Source organism: Panthera uncia, chromosome X, assembly GCF_023721935.1.
Source record: "Panthera uncia isolate 11264 chromosome X, Puncia_PCG_1.0, whole genome shotgun sequence".
NCBI lineage: Eukaryota > Metazoa > Chordata > Mammalia > Carnivora > Felidae > Panthera > Panthera uncia.
The window spans coordinates 48,178,004-48,203,148 of NC_064817.1; the positions used below are offsets into that span (position 1 = coordinate 48,178,004).

Consider the following 25,145-nt stretch of genomic DNA (forward strand, 5'->3'; position numbering starts at 1 on the left):
TCCTAGAATACCATAGACTCTAAGAGGAATGAGTATTGCTATTTATTCTTTATAAATTGTTGAGGCTAGGACAGCCACCTATCTTAACTAGATGACTGGAAATTCTGAATGAATGCCGGCTATAAACAAAATGGCCCTTAGCCTGCAAGATCGAATAAAAAGAAGTCCCCACTTCAAAGGTTTTGGCTTATAATATCACCTATGAATGATTCATGCCAAAACAAACAACACAAAACCGTGAATCAGATCAAGCTTCTAGATCCAATTACCAATTTATATAACACACAGAAGACAGAAAAAACATATTAAGCTATAATGTGGAGGTACACATTAAAAAAAAATATAGGACCAACAACCTGAAATTTTAGCAAATAAATAGGAAGAAAAAAGTATGACTCAAGTGAAACGTGTGTTCTGATTTATGTGCATACACACATATTTGTGACATTTATGACACAATTGGAAATTTGAACAGACTGGATACTTGATGTTATTAGGAATCACTATTAGTTACTTAGATGTGATAATGATAATGTGGCAAAGTTTAACAAAATGGAGGCAATAGGAGTAATCTTTGTGACCTTGAATTTGGCAATGTTTTCTTAGATATGACATGAAAAACACAAGCAACAACACAATAGACACATTGGACTTCATCAACATTAAAAACTTCTGTGCTTCAAAGGATACTATCAAGAGTATGAAAAGACAACCCACAGAATGGAAGAAAATATTTGGAAATTATATATCTGATAAGAGACTTTTACCTAGAATATATAAAGAGATCTAACAAGTCAATGATAAAAAGAATAACCAACTTAAAAAAACTAGCCAGGGTTCTGAATAACATTTTCCAAAAGAAATAGTCAATAAGCACATGGAAAGATGCTCAACATATTAGCTACCAGGAGAATTCAAATCAAATGCAGGAAGTGCAAATGCAGGATATTTACTACAGCATTATTTGTAGAAAGATACCACTTTACATCCACTAGAATGGCTACAATAAAAAAGCTAGATAATAACATAATTAAGGAAGATATGGAGAAGTCAGAACCTTTATAACACTTCTGGTGAAAATGTAAAATGATGAAGCCACCTTGGAAAACAGACTGGTCAGACCTCAAAAAGTTAAACATAGGGTTACCATTTGACCCAGTAATTCCACTTCTATGTATATATCTAAAAGAAATGAAAAAAAAAATGTCCACACAAAATCTGGTACATGAATGTTCATAATTGCATTATTCACAATAGCCAAAAGATGGAAAAAACTCAAATGTCTGTCAAGGTGAATGGATAAACAAATGTGGAATATTATTCAGCCATAAAAAGGGATGGAATACTATTACTGTAACAACATAAATGAACTTTGAAAATATGCTAAGTGAAAATGCCAGAAACAAAAGGCTTTTGTATGATTCCACTTATATGAAATGTTCATATAATTGTGGTTTAATGAAGCTTTTGTTTCACTTATATATAAATATAAATGTGCTAGATTGTGATGTAAAATTTATTTCTTGTAGGAGGTAATGCCAAAATAGTTTTTAAACTATTAGCCACTCTGCTATATTATGTTGAGACAGATACTAGTGATCAGAACAGTACCATAATGTAAGAAACCAGAATCTTTCTCCTTGCTTTTTTTTTAAGTTTTTATTTGAATTCTAGTTAGTTAACATACAATGTAATATTAGTTTCAGGTGTATAGTATAGAGATTCAACACTTCTATACAACACCTGGTGCTCATCACAACAAATGCACTTCTTAATCCCCATATTTAACCCGTCCCCCCTCACCTCCCTTCTGGTGACCATCAATTTATTCTCTATAGTTAAGAGTCTGTTTCTTGGTTTGCCTCTCTGTCTTTTTTTTCCCCTTTGCTCAGTTGTTTCATTAAATTTCACATATGAGTGAAATCATACAATATTTGTCTTTCTCTGACTTATTTTGCTTAGCATTATACTCTCTAACTCCACCCCTGTCATTGCAAATGGCAATATTTCCTTCTTTTTATGGCTGGGTAATATTCCAGTGTGTGTGTGTGTGTGTGTGTGTGTGTGTGTGTGTGTATGTATACCACCTCTTCTTTATCCACTCATCAGTTGATGGACACTTGGACTGTTTCCATAATTTCACTATTATAGATAATGCTGCTATAAACATTGGGGTCCATGTATCCCTTTGAAGTAGTATTTTTGTATTCTTTGGTTAAATACCTAGTGATGCAGTGCTGGATCACAAGGTAGTTCTATTTTTACCATTTTGAGGAATCTCAATACTGTTTTCCATATTGGCTGCACCAGTTTGCATTCCTACCACCAGTGCAAGAGGGTTCCTCTTTCTCCACATCCTTGCCAAGACCTATTTTTTTCTTGTTCTCCTTGACTTTGAAAGTGCAATCATATCCTACCTCCACTTCATTTTCTACTACCCTTCAATCCGCTGTAGCCTGGCTTTCACTCCAGTCATTTCATAGCAAACTAGAACTTCTTGTGAATGTAAACAAATGACCAACCTGTTACTAAATGGCATGGCCAATTTTCCATTTTTATCTCCCCTGGCTTCTCTCCCTCTTGATTTCATTGATGACTTCCTCTTTCCTGAAATGCAACCTTTAAGTTGGGGACACTATCCACATGATCTGTCTGGTTATACAGTCTTTACTTCATGCCTGGGTTCTTCATTCATTGATTAAGGCCATGATTTCTCAGGGTTTTCTAATCTCATTCCACTTTTCTTCTCATTCCACACTTGCACTGAATGGTGGACCCATCCATTCCCAAAGCTTGAACTACCACCTACATTACACACTGATGCACCTCTTTTAAACAAAGTTACTAGACACTAGGGGGAACAAAACCCTTGCTGGCCTAGAGCTTACAACTCTCTGCTGATGACTCCCAGGTAGTTCTCTTGAATTCCAGAGATGAATTTCCAACTGCCTTCTGGATATCTCCTCCCAAATATCTCACAAGAATGTCAAACTTAATAAATCTAAAATTGAAACCATCTTCCCCCATCCCTGCCAGCTTCCTCCTTCCCCTGAGTTCCCTGTCTTGTAAGAATTTCTCCTTGCCAAAAACCTGTGAGATATACATAAGTCTTGCGTCTCACTCATCTTGCTTCCAGCCAACCAACCAGTCTTCCAAGTCCTGGTGATTCTTTCCCTCTTTAATATCTCTTGTGTCCTTCCTCTGTTTCCCTACTGCCAGTACCTTTAATCAGTGCCTCACCATCTCTGATTCTATTACTACCCATTACTTGGTCTCTTGTGCTGCTCTCTCCCCAATTCAGCCTCTACTCTCCTGTCCAAATTATTTCTCTCAAAAGCAGAACAGCTCTTATCAATCCGATGGTGGATACTATAGATTGGGTGCTCAGGATCCATGCCATCCTCTTTCTAGCCTGCCTTCCTATATTGCTGAAAAGCTCAAAACCAAAAACCTACCATAGCCTGTCATTTCTCAGGCTCCTTTTCATCCAGTGTTCTGGATGTGATTTATTTCTGGTAATCATATGCACATGCACAATATTTGGAAGGAGGTAATGACGCAGAAGCCATATTTCTGCTGCTTCTATTGGCAAGCACAGTGATGGAGATTTTAGGGTTTTCTGCAGCCATGTTACTTTTCCATAGACCCCAGTGTTTGGTTACTATAGTGCTTTGTATATTTAGGGAGCCAGAGCACTTGATTTTTTTTTTTTGCCACTGAGGATCTGGAAAGCATAATGATACTCTAGTCAATAGTTAAGGCAATGGCAGATTCTTGATTCTTAGACTTCAAATAAGGTAGAGTGTTTCCAAAGCCCCTGATGCCTCACCTTCCTGCTTGTAGCACAGAAAATAGCTCCCCTTGTATTCTGAGAGTTATTCCTGGAAGCCCAGCCTAAAGGTCGCCCCTCCAGCCCTTCCACCAATTTTGGAAGCACATCATTTTCTATATTAGGGCTCTTTCTACTGAGAATAGCTAGAGTGATTTAATTTCTGCAGCTGAACCCTGACTCATGTAACTTCTCTGCTTAAAAGCTTTCCATAACTCCGTACTGCCTTTAAGCTAAATTCTGTAGCATGCCATACAGTTCCTTGCCAGTCTGGTGTCCTTTGGTCTTTCTAACCTCAACTTTCACCAATGCCCTCTCATTCTCCATTCTCCAGCTGAACAGAACCTACTATAGTTCTCATAATCATCAGGTTCTCTTGCCTCAAGAACTATGCAAATGTTGCTACCCTTCCCCAGCTCCCACCTCAAAACTCAGTTCACATGCCACCTCCTCCAGAAGGCTTTCTCTTATGTTCTCCCTCAAAATTATTCTGGATCATATCCTTCTCCTATAAGGCCCCGTGTTTGCCCCTCATGGAATACTTATTAAACTGTATTGTATTTTTTTTCTTGTTTGTATCCTGCACTTGATTGTGGAACTAAGAGGGCAGAGACCATGCTTGTCTTGTTCACTGCTTTCTCTCCCATGCCCAGCACAGTGCCTAACACTTAGCAAGTGCTTATTAAACATTTGCTGAATGCATGAATGTTTTCTTCATCCACTTCTTTCCACTCAGAGAATCATATCTTCCAACCACAGAAGGCAATACTTCATAATACCTCAGAGAAAATCTAGTCTAAACACTTATGTCCTAGGTTAGGAAACTGAGGCTCAGAGAATGGAAGCAACATGGCCAGGATTATATAGCTAATTGCTGGCAAGGCAGAAACCAAAACCCTTGTCTCTTGAGTCCCAAACGTACTTTTGAGAGATTTGAGACTCTGGAGTATGACATTTGATCCCAGCTCCATCCATGGCAGTTAGTGTTCTGAGTGAAGTGATTGCCTGACTCTGCTCACAATTTCAAAAAATAATCAAGTCCCCCATATTTCAAGTAGTAGTACTCCCACTCCATAGTCAACCTTTCTGAAGACAAGTATCAAGAAATCAGAGAATTTTTGGTATAGCAAAACCCCTCTTCCATCCTTCATTCCCTTCTGCAATATTCCTACCAAATAGTTATCCAGTCTCAACTCTAACACCCACAACAATGGAGAGGTTCTTCTCTCCTAAGACAACCCAATCATCTCTGGAACAATCTCAGTTGATAGAAAGTTCTTCCATCTCTTTGAGCCAGATGTTATCACCACTTCTACTACAGCCACTGCTGAGGAGCTAACCACTCCATGAGATAGTATGGAATATAAATGCTCCAGGGGGGCACCTGGCTGGCTTAGTCAGTAGAGCATATGACCCTTGATCTCAGGGTCATGAGTCCAAGCCCTACATTGGGTGTGATGCCTACTTAAAAAAAATTCTGCAAACCCTGGAATATAAACGCTCCCAAGCTCACACTAAAATTACTATAAGCATCCAATATATTTCTTAGGAACTGAAGACCACTCATTAGATAATAATAAACACTTATAAAGTGCTAACTCAGCACCAGGCAAGGTTCTAAGCTCTTTACATATATTATCTCTTATTCCTCATAACCACCTGATGAGGTAGATACTATTACTGTCCTTATTTTACACATGATGGAACTGAGGCATGGTGGTTAAATAACTTTCCCAAAGTCACATGGCTAGTCAGTAGTGGAGCCCAGATGTAAACCCAAACAGTTTGACTCTAGAGCCTATCCTCTTACACACTGTGCTATATAAATGCTACTAAGTAACACATGTCCCATCTCCCAACAGCATCTGACAAGATGTCTCTTGGGTCACAGGAATAAAATGTTTCAATGTTCTGAACTGAGTTCTAGTGGCCTACCTCCCAGGCAAGATATTTAAATCTTAAATCTTTGCTTTCTCTCAGGGAAAAGCCAATGCCTAGTTGTCTTTTGCCTCTTATGGTTCAAACAACTCCCAAAGTCACACTTCTTCCAGGAAGTACAACTAAGGAAAGTTCCGCATTTTATTCTGACACCCACTGCTACTCATTTATTGCCATTCTGCCCCCACCCCAGCCACCTAATAATCCCCAATGCTTGCCACAGGCAGTCTGAAGATATTGAATCCTATATGTTTATTGTCTTGGCTACTGATATGAATAGATGTTCTTGCACATTTGTGCATGTCAGACTCATTTAAGAGAATCAGCTCCCTGAGGACAGAGACTCCTGGTTAGTTCAATTATTCAGCACAGAGATCACTGCATCTCCAAAATTAAATTCAATAAGCACTTATTTTTTTATTTTTATTAATTTTTTTATTAAGTAAACACTATCACCAATGCTGGCCTCAAACTCACAACCCTGGGATCAAGAGTTGTATGTTCTACTAACAGCCAGCCAGGTGCTCCAATAAGGGCTTATTCTGACAGTGATGGGGGGTACAGAGAGGCTCTCAGGAAGCTTACAGTCTAGTGGGAGACATAGTCACAATGACACAAAATTTCCATGTCATACAGTAAAGTGTCCTAAGCATAATCAGATAATGAATAAAGTTGTTGATGATTATAGAATGAATCATAAAATTTTATACTTAAAATGGGAATACAAGTTCATTTCCTCCCAACCTCCTTATATAGTAATACTTTCTACAGTATATGTGATGAGGTAAAGGGAATGGAAGAGGAAGAAGAGGAAACACCTACTTTGGGCATGCATGGTGCTAGGCTTTTCAACATGCCATTCTATTTAATCCTCCAAAGAAGCCTGAAAAGAAAGAATTGTTATCACTATTTTAAAGAGTAAGGTTCAGAATGTTTACATCATTTGCCCATAGCCATACAGGTAGGGTGTAGCAGTAACATGATTTAAATAAAGATATATTTCCAAAGCCCACTATTTCTGATGAGTTTTGTCCAGCAGCAGTTTGAATATTTTCAGTAACAGGAAACTCACTCTGAAGCATTCATAGTCATTATTCGTTTTAAGCTGAAATTCATTATTCTGTGGTTCCATTTGTTAGAACACTATCCCCTGGGCCATACAAAAAAAGCTAAGTCCTAAACAATAGTCCTCTTAAAGTGTTCAAACTCTTATTCTTCCTGAACAACCCCCTCTCTCTGTATACACAGCACACATGTACGGTTCAAACTCTGATCCTTCCTGGACAACCACATTTCTCTCTGTATACATAAGCGTGTGCGCGCGCACACACACACACACACACACACACACGCACAGCACTCATTCTCCAAGATAAACATGACCATTTCTTTAAGCTCTTCCTTGTGGCATGGTTTGCAATCCTCCCCAGGCTGGTTGCTCATCAGTTTGTCCAACATCCCTCAGAACACATTCCCAGGTGAAAGTGACAATGGGGAGTGGGAATATCATCTGCCTTATTCTGAACACTAGTTCTTAGGAAGAGATTCCTGTGAGCTCACATTCACCTAAAATGTCTGATGTTCATGTGTGCTGCTGTGCCCTCACCATGCCTTGAGAAGTTCATGGCAAAGTGAAAAAAAAGCAGTGGATAAGAAGTTAAAACTTTCAGAAGTAAGTCCAACCTCTGCTTCTTGTTAGCTGTGTGACCTCAAACAAGTCTCTTAAATTCCTTAAAGCTCAAAAAGCTATGACTGGTTTTCAATTGTAACTTAACATAAAGTATTGTTTTAAATTTTTAACTACCAAAAAAAAAATAAATAAATTTTCAACTACCTTACCAAAAGTGTGGATGGCAAGAAGTTGGTCCCAAGTAGGGTAACCTGAGGAAAGGGTGATGAGTGATTTGCTGAGGTTAAAGAATAAGGATGCATATAATTGTGTGGTTGTGAGGGGTGGTGTTTTAAGGGAGGAAACTAGACCATAGGGTTAAGAATTAGCCTCTGCCTGAAGACTTTTCTCCTAGCTCTCTATAAGTTTAGCTATTTCATCTTTTCAAAAGGAATCTTTCCCTGACTACCCTCTTTAAAACGGTACCACCTCATTGTTATCCTATTATCTTAATTTTCATTCTAGTCCTATCACTATATGAAAAGTTATATAATTAGTTTTTTTATTGATTTATTGTCTCCCTGTATAAACTCTAAGCTCCATGAAGGCAGAGAATGTTTTGTTCATTGTTGTATCCCCAGCACATAGAGCAGTACTTGACATTCAACAAATATTTTTTAAATGACTGAATAATGAATGAATGAGTGAGTGAATACGTGAATAAAAGCATAGCTCTGCTGACTCACAATATAGGATGCAGAAAAAATGTGTCATGGAAAACATTTTCTACTGCAGCCTGTGAACACCTACTTTTGCCTCTCCCCCACCAAGGGCCTTCGTTAGTTAGAATTCCTCAAAAAAAAGGACTAAAAGTTCCAGATTACAGGCTGAGAATTTCAGGACCTCTTTGGTTTTCTGTTCCCAGTTGGCACAGACTCCACTCTAAACCACCAGCTGAAAGCCCTTCCCTCAAGAATCACTGCCCATACTGATCTCATGTGGCCAAAGACTATATACATATTTGAATAAATACCCAAGAACATCAGTTTCCTCCTATTCCTTACATGGATTTATTTCAGGCCTGTTTTATGGGGGGTGGAGGGGCCAAGGGGACTTATTTCAATTCCATTTCAAGTGTGTCATTAGACCACACAGGGTAGAAAGGACTGGTTGGAAAAGAGAAGCAAGGGTTTAAAAGCCCCTTCAGAGGAAGTACAATGCTTTCAGGTTCAGGCTCAGATCTTTCTGGAACAGCCAAACCCAGTCATGAATCAATTAAAGACTGGGATGGGCAGTGAATGCTTCCCTCAGTATCAGGCCCAGTATTTACTTTTGGAGCCTAATCTGGATAGTTCCATTTTTGGGCTTCATGACTCATTCAACCAGCTACCCTCTCTGACCCCCATGTCCATATTATTTATTTATGAGTTTCATTTAACAGTAATCTACTGGGCAGTCAGGACACTAAATGTTCATCTTCAAATTAAGCATGAGGATTTGCTCATAGTCTCCCTTTCTTTCTCTCTCTCTCTCTCTCTCTCTCTGTCTGTCTCTCTCTTTCTCTCCCCACCCTCACTCTGTGCTTTAATTAAGCAAGCCAGGAATAGCCCTAGACTTAGAAGAAGTATATAGCTTGGTAGCTAAGAACTCAGGCACTAGAGCCAGCCTACTAAGGTTCAACCTTAGTTCTGCCAATTACTGTTTGTGTGACCAGGAACAAGTTTTTATTTTAATTCTAGTTAGTTAACATTCAGTGTTGTATTAGTTTCGGGTGTTCAATATAGTGATTCAACAATTCCATAAGTAACTCCAGGGCTCATCATGACACATATATTCCTTCATCGCCATCACCTATTTAATCCATCCCCCCATCAATCTTTCATTTGGTTACCATCAGTTTGTTCTCTATAGTTAAGAGTCTGTTTCTTGGTCTCTCTCTCTTCTCTTTTTCCTTTTCCCATTTCTTTTGTTTCATAAATTCCACATATGAGTGAAATCATATGGTATTTATATTTCTCTGATTTATTGCACTTAGCATTATACTCTCTAGCTCCACCCATGTCATTGCAAATGACAAGATTTCATTCCTTGTTTATGGATGAATAGTATTCCATTGTTGGTGTTGTGAGGATTTCTGCATCTATGTTCATCAGGGATATTGGCCTGTAATTCCTTTTTCATGGTGTCTTTATCTGCTTTTGGTATCAGGGTAATTCTGACCTCATAGAATTACACTTGGAAGTTTTCCTTCCTTTTCTGTATTTTAAAATAGTTTGAGAAGAATAGGTATTAACTCTTCTTTAAATGTTTGGTAGAATTTGCCTGTGAAGCCATCTGGTCCTGGACTTTTGTTTGGTGGGAGTGTTTTGATTACCGATTCAATTTCTTTGCTGATAATTGGTATGTTCAAATTTTCTATTTCTTCCAGTTTCAGTTTTGGTAGGTTATATGTTTCTAGGATTTTATCCATTTCTTCTAGGTTATGCAGTTTGTTGGCATATAGTTTTTCATAATATTCTCTTATAATTGTTTGTATTTCTGTGGTATTGGTTGTTATTACTCCTCTATCATTTGAGACTTTGAGTCCTTTCTCTTTTTTTATGGATAAATCTGGCTAGAGGTTTATCAATTTTATTGATTTTCTCAAGGAACCATCTCCAGGTTTCATTGATCTTTTCTTTTTTTTTTTAATTTCCATATCATTTATTTCTGCTCTGATATTTATTATTCCCTTCCTTCTGCTGGTTTTAGGTTTTGTTTGTTGTTCTTTTTCTAGCTCCTTTAGGTGTAAACCTAGGTTATTTGAGATTTTTCTTGCTTCCTGAGGTAGCCCTATTGCTATAAAATTCCATTTTAGAACCACTTTGGCTGCATCCAGAAGGTTTAGACTGGTTTTTATTTCAATTTGTTTCCATGTACTTTTTAGATTTTTTTCTTTTATTTTCTGGTTGACCCATTCATTGTTTCATTTAACTTCCATGTTTTCTGGTCTTTCCAGAATTTTTACTTGTGTTTGACTTCTAGTTTCATAGCATTGTAGTCAGAAAAGATGCATGGTGTCACTTCAATCTTTTTTAATTTTCTGAGGCTTCTTTTGTGGGCTAATATGTGATCTATTTAGAAAATGTTTCATGTGAACTTGAAAAGAATGTGTATTCTGCTGTTTTAGGATGGATAGTTCTGAATACATCTGTTAAATCCATCTAGTCCAGTGTGTCATTCAAAGCCATTGTTACTTTTTGATTTTCTGTTTAGATGACCTGTCCATTGATGTAACTGGGGTATTAAAGTCCCCTACTATCATTGTATCATCATCAATTAGTTCCCTTATGTTTGCTATTAAATGTTTTATATATTTGGGTACTCCCATTTTGGGTGCACAAATATTTATAGTTATTATATCTTCTTGTTGGACTCTCCCCTTTATGATTATATAGTGTCCTTCTTTGTCTCTTGTTACAGTCTTTTCTCTAAAGTCTATTTATTCTGATATATGAATTGCTATTCTGGCTTTGTTTTGACATCCATTTGCATGATAGATGTTTCTCCATCCCCTTTCAGTCTGCAGGTGTCTTTAGTTCTAAAATGAGTCTCTTGTATTAAGCATGTAGATGGGTCTTGGTTTTATATCCATTCTGACACCCCATGTCTTTGGATTGGGGCATTTAGTATTTACATTCAAAGTAATTATTGAAAGATATGCATTCACTGCTATTTTAGTACTTGTTTTGTGGTTGCTTCTGAAGATTTTCTCTGATCCTTTCTTGTCTTTCTCTCTTTCATGGTTTGCTGGTTTTCTCTAGTCGTATATTTGGATTTCTTGCTCTTTTTTTCTTTCCATATTTATTAGTGGTTTTTGATATAGGGTTACCATTAGGTTTGCATAGAACCTATTCTGCATAAAACACTCTATATTAAGTTGATGGTCATTAAGTTTGAATGTTTTTAATGTTTATTCTTTTTTTTTGAGAGACAGAGAGAGACAGAGCACAAGTAGGGGAGGGGCAGCAAGAGAGAGAGAGAGAGAGAGAGAGAGAGAGAGAGAGAGAATTTGAAGCAGGCTCCAGGCTCTGAGCTGTCAGCACAAAGCCCGATATGGGGCTCAAACCTACAAACCACGAGATCATGACCTGAGCCGAAGCTGGATGCTTAACCAACTGAGCCACCCAGGTGCCCCAAGTCGATGGTCGTTTAAGTTTGAACCCATTCCCTCCTCTCCTCCCCATGTTTTCGGTATATGATGTCATATTTTACATCTTTTTATTTTGTAAGTTCCTTGAGTGATATTTTACAAAACATATTCATTTTTGCTGCCTCTGTGTTTCTGCTACCTTCATACTTCCACTTTTGGTCTTTCATTTCACTTAAAGATCCCCTTTAATATTTCTTGCAGGGCTGCTTTAATGGTCATGAACTCCCTTAGTTTTTATTTGTCTGAGAAACTCTTAATCTCTCTGTCTATTCTAGATTAGAGCCTTGCTGGGTACTGTATTCTTGGCTGTAGATTTTTCTCTTTCAGCACTTTGAATATATCATGCCACTCCCTTCTGTCTTGGAAGGTTTCTGCTGAAACATCCCTTGATAACTTTATGGTGTTTCCTTTGTATGTAACTGTCTTCTTTTGTCTTGCTGCTTTAATTTTTTTCGTTACCACTATATTTTTCCATTTTAAGTATAATATGGCTTGTTATGGATCTTTTTTTTAATTTTTTTGGAGGTTCTCTGTGCCTCTTGGATCTGGATATCTGTTTCCTTCCCCAGATTAGGGAAGTTTTTAGGTATTAAATACCTAATAAAATAAATTTTCTTTCCCTTTTTCTCTCTCTTCTTCTACTGAGACTCCTATAATGAATATTATTAAGTTTGATGGAGTCACTGAATTCCCTAAGTCTATTCTTGTTTTGCATAATTCTTTTTTCTCTCTTTTTTTCAGCTTGATTACTTCCCATTACTTTATCTTCTAGGTCATTAATTTGTCCCTATGCTTCTGCCATCCTGCTATTTATTCCATCAAGGGTGTTTCTCATTTTGTTTATTTAGACCTTTATCTCTGCTATGTTTTTCCTTATGTTAAGTGTCTCATTGATACTTTCCACTGTCTTCTCAAGTCCAATATCTTTGTCATCATTACTTTAAATTTTCTATCAAGCATGTAACTTATATCTGTTTCATTTAGATCTCTGGCCATGGCCTTGTTCTGTTCTTTCATTTGGGACAAATGCCTCAGTCTTTTCCTTTTGTCTATTTCTCTGTGTTAGGAAAGGCAGCTAAGTCCCTTCTTAAGTGTAATGGTCTTATGAACAAGAGGTCTTATAGTGTCCTGAAGTGTAGTGTCCCCTGTTCCCCAGGGCCTTGTGCTCTGGGGAGTGTCTCCAATTTGTGCTGCATGTTCTCTACTGTTGTATCCTAGCCACTTTATCCTTCAGGCCAGTTGTCTGAAGAAACTCTCTTTGTCTGTTATGGGCAGTGTTTGGCCCATGGCCTGAATGTGGTGAGTTTTTTTTTCCTAGATGTGCTCTTGTCTGCTTGTGAAATGAGACCTGTTGCCACCACTACAAGAACAATGGCTCCACAAAACTCTCACATCAGGAGATTCAGTGTAAGCAGGGTTTGGGGCTGGTCTTCTGGGGGAGGGTACCCCTGCAAGTGTGACTGGGAAGAGCAGTTCCATCAGTGTATGGGGGCAGTGCTTGATGTAAGCAAGTAAGGTAGTCAGTGTCAGTGCTGCTGTGCTGTTTTCCATAGTTGACCTTGTACTTGCTAAGGGGCAGGGGAGGGAAGTGGCACAGGCCAGTTCCTTTCTTCTCAGAGGGATCTGTATGTGAATGCTGGTTCTGTAGGGCACACTCCAAGATGAGCAAATAACCTTCCCACTGTGTGCCCCCAGGCACTCTTCAAATTGCTGTTTCCAGGCTGTTTGTCCCAGGGCTGTTTGTACTGCTTTCACTCTTAGAACAGCCCCAATGCCCTCTGGGCTCTCCCTGAGCCACTAACCTTTAGAACTCCAGGTTTTAAGCCTGGCTGGTTGCAAGAACTCATGAATTCAGTCCCTTTCACTTTCCAAGCCAATTGCTATGGGGAATCATCATCCATGTCCTCCCCCATGTGCTAGTCTGTTTCTTGCCCTTCTCTACAACTGTAGCTCCCTTCCCACTGCAGCAGCCATTATCTGTTTCTCTCCCAAACTGTGTCTCTGCACTTCCTGCCTTCTTCAATGTGGCCTATTCTCTACCTTTAGTTGTGGAGTTTGTTCTGCCAGTCTTCTGGTCATTTTCTGGGGTATTTACAATTATTTGATTGTTATCTAATTATATTTGTGGGATGAAGCAAGCATAGGGTCACCCTACTCTGCTGTCATCTTTCTGCTCTCTATTTAATGTCTCTGAGCCTCACTTTTCTCATCTTAAAAATGAGGAGAATGGTATAATGCCCTTCACTTGGAGCAAGCCCCATACTCTCACTACCCTAGTTTCCTCATATGTGAAACAGATTCATACAGTTGTTGATGAGGGTTTAAAGAATCAATACATGCAAAGCAATTAGAACAATGCTGGTACACAATAATTCTCAATAAATACTAACAAATACTATAATTCAGGGTTTGAATACGATCTCTGCCCCTAACTTTAGGCAAATCATATACTCTTTAACCCTCAGTTTCCACATCTATAAACAGGAGAAACAAATAATACCTACCAAAGAAATGATGAAATAAATGATTTGAAAGTGCTCTATGGAGTAAAAAATTTATTTAAAATATGAAGAATTGTTTATAGTAGAATAAAGTAGGGGGCATACCAAATGGAGATTCTACCTAGTCAAGGCTCCCTGCTGCTCCCTCCCAAATTCTGAATAGGCCTATTTCTCATCAGGCCATTTGGCAATACGTGTGTGGAGAAGATTTTTCATCTCTCCCAGATTTAGTTTCCCCAACTTTAAAGTACAAACACTGTTGTGAGATTTACATGAATTCATATGTGTGAAGGTGCTTTTAAAATGCAAAACACCAAACAAATGTGAGGAATTATTATTGTATTAAAATAATAAAGGCTATCATTAATTGAACACTTGCTATGTGAAAGACCATACCAAGTGCTTTACAAATATTAAGTAATTTCATCCTCATAATAATACCAATAACCAGGTATACTATTATTGAAGTTTCACAGATAAGGTATGGTGGTTAATTTTATGTGTCAAACTGACTGGACCACCATGCCCAAATATTTGGTCAAACATTAATCTGAATATTTCTGTGAAGGTATTTTTTGATGAAATTAACACTTAAATCAGTGGATTTTGAATAAAGCAGATTATATTCCATAATGTGGGTGGGGCTAATCTAATAGATTGAAGGTTTTAATAGAACAAAGATTGACCTCCCCTGAGCAAGAAGGGATTCTGCCAGCAGACTGCCTTTGGACTCAGACTGCAACTCTTCTCAGATTGCTGGCCTACCCTGCATATTTTGGACTTGCACCTCTAATATTCACATAAACAAATGCCTTAAAATCTCTCTCCATCTCTCTCTACAGACGTACATACGCACACACCCTGTTGCTACTGTTTTTCTGGAGAACTCTAATACATAGGAAACTGAAGATTAGAATGGTTAAATCCCTTGCCCACAATTACACAGCTAGTCAGTAGCAGAGCCAGAAACATAATGATCATCTTCCTTGTTTCTGCCCTGTTCTGCATCTCTTTCAATCAATCCAGCAGCAATAAGCATTGAATCCATCTCCAAAATTGATGTTAAATATTTCCTCTTCTCCCCAACCTCACTGACTTCATCTCTGCAGCAGCCTCTTAATTGGGCTTGCCATCTCCACTTTCATCCTCCTCAATCCATTCTCTATAGATTCTTGTTAAAGTCAACTTCTCAGATTAATAAGCCAACCCCATCATTCCACTGCTTCAAATGATTCCTATTGTACTTAGAATGAATAGCACTTGCCAGTGTTCAGCACTATCATGTACACTGTGAGCATATTAACTCAATCCTCACAATAACACTATGGGTAGTACCATTATTATCCCCATTTTTGAAAGGGCATAACTGAGCCACAGAAAGTTTAGGCAACATGCTTATGATCACAAAACTAGGAAGCAGCAGAGTCAGAATTGAACCTGAGCAGTCTAGTTCCAGAGTGTGTGCTATTAACCACTGAATCATACTGCTTTTGAGGATAGTTGATGCACACCCTCCCTGGGCCTACAAACTCCCTAGGCCTTCAAGGCCCTGTGTGAGCTGGTCCCTCCCTGACTCTCTGTCTTCCTATCATGCCACTTGCCCTTCTCTCCCTGTGCTCCAGTCACACTGGCCTTCTTTCTATCCCTCAAAAACAAACTATTTCAACCTCAAGGACTATGCACATGCTATCCCTGCTGCCTCCTCTAAACTCCTCACAAACCTCACTGTCTCTTTATTCTTTTTTTTTCTTTATTTATTCTTTATTGTAATCCAAAGTTGTTAGGATCTTTCCCAAAATTTCTACACAGCTGACTCAACTTAATGTCACTTCCCTGGGTATGCCAGGAAGGTCCTTCGACATAATGTTTCTTCATGACAGTAAGGCATCTCAGACCTAGCTGAATGCATTTGTTCCCCCTACCACCAACACCACTGTCTGGTTTCCATTACTGACCAGCTTAATCACTTGCAGAACTAGTCCTGCTCTAACACACACACACACACACACACACACACACCCCAAAAATAGCATGATGAAAAACTTCAAAGCGGTGGGCTCCTAAGAAGCTCTTCTCATTATGTAATGTGTTTGGGAGCCTTTCTCAGTCTCTTCTCAAACAGAGAGTTCAGGAAGCCTTGGGCTTGGGTGGGAGAATTTGTTCCTTGTGAATGAAATTCTTATTCCATCTCTTCATGCTCAGAGAAAAGTTAGGTCTGGTCTTCTGAGGTCTGAATTCAGGGTAGAAGAGAAGATCATATTCTGCCCATCCAAGTGTATACCCCTATATCCTGTCAGGAATAATAATTACTCCCTTTATGGATAGAGAATAGCAGAGTTAATATAGCCCTTTCCTGTCTACTCACTCATGTGATTCTCACAGCAGACTCAGAAGATAAATGAGGCTATATAATGGTTAATTTTATGGGTCAACTTGACTGGGCCACAGGGTGCCCAAACATTTGGTCAAACATTATTCAGGGTGTTTCTGTGAGGGTGTTTCTGGATGAAATTAACATTTGAATCCATAGATTAAGTAAAGCAGAGTGTCCTCTCCAATGTGGGTGGGTTCCTTTTAATCAATTGAAGACCTAAATAAAACAAAAAGGCTAGTAAGAGGGAACTCCTCCTGCCTGATGGCTTAAGCTGGGACATCGTGTGTGTGTGTGTGTGTGTGTGTGTGTGTGTGTGTTGCCTCCAGGTGTCAAATGCAACCTTTCCTGTGCTCTTACCCTCTCCATCTGTGCCACAAAAGGGACCCTCCACCACTCAGTCTTCTCATGTCATTGCCCTACCTAACAAGGCAAAGCTTCTAAGCCTGGCATTCAAGGTCTTTCTTGATGTGGCCCCAGTTCATCTGGCAATAATTACTGGATCCAACCACACCACAGCACTCATAGTTTATTTCCAGAATATATGATTCCTTTCATGCCTCCGTTCTTTGTCTAATGTTGTTCCCTGTGCTGGGAACATTTCTTGCCTCACTAACTATGCCTATTCTCCACATCAAGCAAACTCTGTCATTTGAAAGGCTTGACAGTACACCTTAAATACTTTCTATTCTAGAAATCCCTGCCTAATCCTTTGAATCCCCTCAACCATGTTCCTACTCCCCTCTACTCCCACATCACCATCTTTGTACTTCTTATAGCATTCCACCCAGGCTGACTTATGGCTCCCCTACTGAATTATAAGCTCCTGAAGACATAAACCACATCTTGTCTTGACTATCCCATACCTCAGCCTGATATAGTGCCCTGGAAAGAGTAGCTGCTTGATAAACATCCATTTTCTTAAATGACCTGTTAAAATCCATTGCAGCATTGTTTATCAGGCAAATGACTGGAGACAAACTAATTGGCCATCAATAAAGGACCCAATAGAATCCTGTGTAGCCATACAAAAGGAGGCATATCTGCATGTACTGTTATGAGATAATCTTCAAGAATATTGTTAATTGAAAAAAAAGAGTCAAGCACAGACTGTTGAATATGCTACTAATGTATGAAGAGAAGAAAGTGTGTGTGTGTGTGTGTGTGTGTGTACATAAGTAAAATCTTGTAAAGGCATGGAATATAGATATACAAACACTTAAGAAACTTATAACAGTGGTTATCTCTAGACGACGTGACTAAGAACCAGGGGAAGGAGAAAGACTTATGAAGACTTAATTTTTACCTCAATCCCTTCTCTGCTCTTTAAATTTTGCACCAAGTGCATATATTACCTATTCAGGATAAATAAATTTTGTCATGCCCCTATTACATGGGGGAGGGACCATATTGAGATGTTATTAAGTATTGACATAAATTTCTTTTTCAGATTAGCTAGAAAGGACCCTGAGGAATGTAATATAATTAGTTGACGATTGTAATCAAATGAAGTTGTGGTTCTGAGCCAACTGGGATGGGCTCTGGCTCTGAAGGGAATATAAAAATAAATAAATAAATAAACCTTTTTATAGCTTTACTCTGCTCCAGGCATTGTTCAAAGTACCTTACATGCATTCACTCATTTAACCTTCACAACACTATGAAATGGGTAGTTACTACCATTTTTCCAACTTTAAAAATAAGGGGCCTGAGGAGTTAAGTAGGCTGCCCAAGACCACACAAACAATAAGCAGCCAGAGCAAGTATTTGAATGCAGGGAATCAGGTTCCAGGGTCTGTACTCCTAAACATTACACTATGTTGCTAACACCAACACAGAGTGATGAAAGCTAGAGAACTCTGCTGTATCACCAGCACCTAGCAGTTTATAAACAATCAATAAATACATTGGATAAATGTATGAATAGATGGATGGACCAATAATTGGATGTGTGCATGGGTGAGTAAATCAGTGAGGGGATGAGGGATGTATAGAGGGATGGGGGTGTGTGAATGGGTTGTAGCTAGGTGGGTGGGTTGTGGAAAGAGTAAGGTTTTTTTAATCAGATCTTGATTTGAAATCTGATGCTTCCCTTTACTTAACCTTGAGCAAGATACTTAAGTTCTCTATCTTTGTTTCTAAGCTGGACCAGGCTATGAACTCTGAGAGGGCAGGGACATTTTTCTGGTTTTTTTGTTTGTTTGTTTGTTTTTCCCCTGCTATACCATACCACTGTACCCCCAAAGACTAGAAGAGTGCCTGCAACATAGTAGGTTCTCAGCAAATATTTTTTAGATGAACTTATTAACTAACAAATGTGGATATTAAAACCCATTTTGTAGGGGCTAATATGAGGACTAACTGAGATAACATTTAGTATACCTGGCATATAATAGGTGAGCTTCCCTTCCTTTGCCTCCCTGCTAATGAGGGTTGCAGAAAGCACACTTAACTGGGAATTGAGATATGTGGATTATTTTCCCAGTTACTGAGTAGCTGTACGGTCTTGGGTCAAGCACCCTCCCTCTCTGACACTCAAATTTCCCAATCTATAAAATGAGTGGTATTCAACATTTCGTGTAGGAGATAGGGGGAAATACAGGGCAAACAAAACCCTTTTCCAAAATCTTAAGCAACAATACAACATATAAAGCAAAAACCACGGTGCTCTTGACAGATCAAAGGTGAGAGACCCACATTCCTGGTTACTCCTGCCCACCTCCTAGAGTGGACTGGGCCTGCTCTAGCTTGGGAGAATACTTCAAAAAAAAAAAAAAGAAAATAAAGAAGAAAGAAAGAAAGAAGAAAGAAAGAAAGAAAGAAAGAAAGAAAGAAAAGGCTCAAATTTTGTTCCCATCCTTCATTTTATCAGGCTGAACTGCATTTTGAAATACTTGGTAGTTCATCTACTGTCAGAACTTGACTGTCACTAATACCTCCCAATCCTCTGAGCTCAATATGTAGATCATCAACTGCCTATTGGATATGTCTGTATGAGTCTGTCCAAGCATCTCAGACTCAACATAGCTCAGACTGTGCTTGTCATCTCCCCTCTCCAATCCCTCCCTAAACACTGGTCCTTAATTTGCATTCCCCATTTCTGTGATGGATATAACTGTTCATTTGGTCTCACAAGAAGACTCTGTCACTGGGAGGAAGCAAGAGAGGACTAGAGTATGTCAAGTCTTGATTGATCCTTCACCAGACTGATGGCAGTATTTTTACTATTGGCCATATCCATCAGGCTATGGCTCATAATCCAAAGCCAAATTCAAATTCTGAGATTCTGCATTTTTACATTGGCAAACATACATGTGAATTAACTGTGACAATGACTGCAGGTCATCTCCTCACAGTCCATTCTCCTTTTCTCCCTTTGTATCATAAACCTTGCCCCTGATCGTTGGCTGTGCACATTGCCTCCCAGTTTACATGAATACTTTCCAAGTTTCCATTGCAACTGGAAGCATCCATGTGACTCAGTTCTGACCAATGAGATATGAGGAGAAATATTAAATAGGACTTCTAGAAATATTTCTTTAAAAAGGATAGCCAAATTTGTTTCCCCTTGTTTTGAACCTTCCAGTTGCCTAGAAAGTGGATGTTAATAGATGTCCTGAAAATTCCACACCCATCTTGGAGCAGTAAGTAACCTCAACAATGAAAACCAAATGCTGGGATGGTGATGCAGAGAAGTTCCTAAAAGTTTCCTGAAGCTTCCATATTGGCCTTGGTATGCTTATCTCCTGATTTCATTTTTTTTTCTAAGTAGGCTCCATGGCCAATGTGGGGCTTGAACTCATGACCCAGAGATCAAGAGTCACATGCTCTACCAGTGAGCCAGCCAGGTGCTCCTCCTCTGACTTCTTTCATGTGAAATAAAACCTGTGTGTTTTAAGCCAGTATAAATAAATTTCTGTTATTCATAGCAGAAGCAAATCAACTATTAGACTTACCAATTAGCCATTCCATCTTGCATATGCAGAGATTTCCACCAACTCCAATGTTGTGACTTTTACAAAGGTCACATGAAATTTGGCGTAGAATTTAATTCATAATTTCATATGTTTCTCCAAAGTAGAGGCAAACCAAGAGTGGGGCAATAGAAGTTGACAACCCTTAGTTCAGGCAATGAAGGAGTGCACTATCTATAAAGATTTTTTTAAAGACTAAAACGTCAAACTGTTTTTGTTGTTGTTATCACCATGAACCAGCAATTTTAAGCAATGTCAGTAATAAAATACTTCTCCCTGAAAAAAACTTTTTTTTGGTCAAAGTTCTAAAAAATTGTTGTTACTACTGAGTTTTAAATCAGCACCTTTTGTTACTCATCCTTTAATAAAACTGTATTCTACATGGAAGTTGATTCAGTTGCCCGCCCCCATACACAGACTTTACATGTGTTCCTTCAGTTCATTCCACTTGCAAAGCTTTAGAATCACTCAAAGTAGCTTTGGGTGCATTTCATGTCTGTAATCCCTCTGGTACTATATGTTCCATCATTTAAATAGTAGGTTCAAAGTAAACAATGATGGCACAGGGATTGTAAAGTCAAAGAAAAGGAATGTAAGTCACTTCAATTCTGCCATTTTACTTGACCAATTGGAGTTTTTATTTGTGCTTAAAATGTAAAATAGCAAAAACAATACAACTGCAATGTGTACTATTTTTGTTCAGTAAGTGTACATTTTAGGTTATATGCGAGATGTTACTGAATCTAAACATCTTTCAAATTGAAGTTTATTCCTCTTTTTCATTGCTAATTAAAAATTAAAAATAAAACAACAAAACAATTAGTCTAATTACTACATGATTATTACTGAAAATAATTTTGTCATATAGATTAGGGAGTATTAAAAATTATTTATTCCAGATATCACATATGCTAAGTATACCACATCTCTAAAGTAGCAATAATGCAATTAATCTTATTGTCCAGAATCCAAGAAAGCAAGGAACTGGCTCACTGGTAATCCACATAGAACCAACCCTCTATCAGCCCCATCAGAGGCCAAGAGCCCAAAGAATATCATTTGATCATTGACTTAGATGTGAAATGTCCCTGCATGCATACACCCATTCTTTGTTCATTATAGCCCCACACTCAGCCATCTGAGAATCAAGTGGGTGCTCAGGAAGGAGAGACACAAATTATTTACAAATGAAGCTGACTATAGCACTTTCACCCTCATCTAAGCCACCATTACCTCTAACCTGGACTATTGTAAGAGCCTCCTTACACCTTTTTCCTTTGCCCCACTACAATTTATTCTGTTAAATTTTAAGTCAGATTCTATCCCTTACCTTCCAGAAGCTACCAATTTCACTCAGATTAAATGTCCCTGGGACATTGGTTTCCTTGCTGTTCCTTAAACAAACAAGCTGTGAGCTCTCTCTCTCTCTGTGTGTGTGTTTCTTATGCTTAGAAACCGCTTCTCTTAAATATCTGCACAGAGCTTGTTCCTCCATTTCCTTCACATCTCTGCTCAAATGTCTCTTAATCAGAGAGGCTGTGAGTCATCTGTCTAATATATCATTCTGCCCCCTACTTCTTTTTATCTTCTTACCAGGTTTTCTTTTACTTCTTAGCACTTAGCACCTCCTGACATACTGTATATTAATTTGTGTAGTTGTTTAGTGAACACCCAGCCCCCAGAATGTAAGATTTATGAGAATTGGAAATTTGTTTTTGTTCAGTGCTGTCTCCCCAGAACCTAGATCAGTGCCAACTCACAGTAGATACTCTATATTTTTTGAATGAATTAACAGCCTCAATAGTACCTGCAAAATAAAGTATTTTACACCCTTTTTATGGATGAGAATACTGAGGATGAAAAAAGTTTGGCAATTGGCAAGTATTTCAGAGCTGAGAAGTGTAAAATCCAGGACTTCAACCTCAAACTTTTGACTCTGAGACCAGTGTTCTCTCCACTCTGGGAAACTGTGTTACAAACAGAAGTTATGAATAAATACACTAAAGAATTTACCATCAGAAGTGAACTCACAGTTTTTTAACTTTCTACTGGGACAGATTTTATTCTGTAAAATCCCTACTGATGTTTTATGTTCAAGAATCTTCATTTACATGAAGTACAGTAAAAATAGTCAAATGTTCTAAAAATAAATCTCCCTGTTATAAAAGGCTTAATATAAATTCCGAACACTTTGCAAATGAAAGAACATGGAATAAAGACCTTTTGACTGGCCACATTATAAAATGGTGTTTAAACAAATACTCCCTATTTTTTTTTTTCATAATAAGCCATTAGTCACATTTTATCCAACATTTACTTCTAGGAATCTGAGAATCTCAGACCTGGAAGGAATTTTGGTGGATCATTAATAGCCCCATTTAACAGGTAAGGAAACTGAGGCCCCAAACATTCATACCAAAACAGTAGCAGGGCCAAAACTAGAGGCTTCCTGCCTCTAGGCTAGAATACAGTTTCTTGAACTCTGGCAAATGATTAAAAAATGATTTCATCATATAATATTCACCACTTCAGTCCCCTAAAAATATTATAATACTTCCCCATCAATCAATCCTTAATTCCATAGTCTCCACAAGGTATCTGTTACTTCCTCTTTTCTTTCACAACTGGCAAAACTTCAGATCTCTCAATTAATTTAATCTGTTGTCAATCTTCACCCCTATACTAAAATATATTTAGAAAAGGAGGGAGGTCTCACCCAGACTGAGCTACCAAAAATCCAGGGCTGGCATGTTTGGTTTTTTCAGGCAAATTTCATGGCATTAGTTCATCCTGAAGAAACTTCTTTCTCAATATTGTAACTGTTTATTCCTTTCTGTCTCTTTCAGCACCATTTGAACAGAGGATTCTGTGGAGCAGTGGGGAGGGACAATGACAAAGAGATAGAAGACTCCTGTGCTAGACTCAGCTTTTCCTTCATGGAGCTGTGTGGCCCTGGGCAAGTCTCTCCCATTCTCTGGGTTTCAGCTTTCCTGGATGGATGACAAGAACTTGAAGGTCTTTTCCTGCTCTAACCTTTTCTGATTCTACAAACACTTGAAACAGCTTTGATGGGACTCTAGGGAAGGAGGGGTGTCTGAGAAGAATCTCTTAAGCCCTGATATATAAGATTATACACTGGAAGCCTTTAAAAACCACTGAAACAAAATTCTAAGGAAACCGTGAAGAAAGGAGGACAGCTTCTCTGAATACAGTCCTAGTCCATATCAAATTGCCTCTTCCCTTCCAGAGCAGGAGCAAAAAAATTGTTAAATATCAGTTTTTGCCCAGCTGCTTCAGGCTACTTTGCTTCAGCTTCGGGTTGTGGCTGGTAGTGCAGAAGTGTGGGCTAGGATTGCCATCAGCACCTGCTAACCCAACCCACCTGCCCTCCAAGACCCTCTTGCCCATGGCTCTTATTCCCCAGAGTCCCTGACCAGACTTGAGCTACCCTTGGCTGAGTCAGAGAGGCATCAAAATGCAACCACCACTTCCCCTCTGCAAGGGAAGTCATTCCAAGGTCTCCAGGTGAAGAAGCGAACACTGTAACATACAATGAACTATGGGAGGATAATACTAAACACACACACACACACACACACACACACACACAAGCACATACTCCTTGGATGAGGGTGGGGGTAAGGAAGAGCTCTCCTAACTGAATGAGGCTCAGACCCATTTCCAGGATGGAGGTTTCTGCAGCTTTCTGTCCTGTACAAAGCCCCAGGTGTGTATAGGATGACCCCAGCCCAAGCAAGCAAGGACTCCAGGGCTCCCTTATGCAGTTTCCCTTAAAGTCACTCCCTGGCCCTCAAGCCCTGAGACTGGCCGGGGTGAGGGGTACATGCAGCCTGTTTGGAGGACCATGAAGCTCTCCCATACTGCCTTCCTACAATCCCAGGCTTTTTGACTACCTTCTCCCTCTCAAACCCATACCAGATCACCGGCTTCCCTCGAGTCCCACTGTTCTCAGAGAGACCCTCTGCCAGCCCCCCTTGCCTCATTGGTCTTCCAGGTGACCCCCAATCTTATCCCACTCCAATGCGGGGGCAGGAGGGAATGGATAAAAATACGGAGCGGATGGGAGGGGTCTTTCTTCAGCAGGCGAGTGAGCAAGGGCTCCTAAAATGGCCACAGCAAGCTAGCTAGTGTCTCAAGGACGGCGGAGAGGGTGGTGGGCAGAAGCCGGGGGGCTCCCGGCAGGGCGGCTGGTGAAGGAGCTGGGGGTGGGGCTAGGGAACTGAGGTTCAGACAGGGTTAGCCAGGGTTATATGCACTCACCATTCCTGATCCGCCCCTAATCCACTGCATGGTGCCTGCTTAGTCCGGCTTCGCTGAGGCCTGGGTGGCTGGCGCGGGTTGTCTCAGGCTGGCTGGCTGGGCTGGCAGGGCTGGATCCAGTGAAAGCCCAAGCGCCCCCTCCGCCTCCCCTCCTCCACAGTCTTACAGCCCAATCCCCTCCGCCCCGGACCTCCCCTTTAGTCAGGTTGTTCCATCCCAGCTGGCAAGCTCTGCCTCTCCGCCCTGCAGCTCCAGGGGTGCTTTGCTGGGAAAAGCGTAGGAGGAGGGTCCCAACCGACTGCCTTTGTCCCCTGCCAAGGCTTCAGAACTGGGAGGCGGGGTGCAGGGAGAGGATGGGGGTAAATGACCTCCACCCAGAGAAGGCAGCTGCCACCTCTTCTTGCCCCCGACCCCGTGCTGTAGTTAGATGCTGCTTATTGCGGGGTTCCC

At 39.6% G+C, this 25,145-nt stretch overlaps 1 protein-coding gene across 1 annotated transcript in view; it reads right to left on the reverse strand.

The window, feature by feature from the left end:
• ARHGEF9 (Cdc42 guanine nucleotide exchange factor 9) overlaps positions 1–24,861 on the reverse strand; it is a 202,813-nt gene extending 177,952 nt beyond the window's left edge. The window contains exon 1 of the mRNA XM_049643252.1: positions 24,696–24,861. Within this exon, the coding sequence (XP_049499209.1) occupies positions 24,696–24,725 (30 nt within the window). The 5' untranslated portion in view covers positions 24,726–24,861. The remainder of the gene's footprint in view (positions 1–24,695) is intronic.
• Between the last annotated feature and the right edge of the window lie 284 nt (positions 24,862–25,145).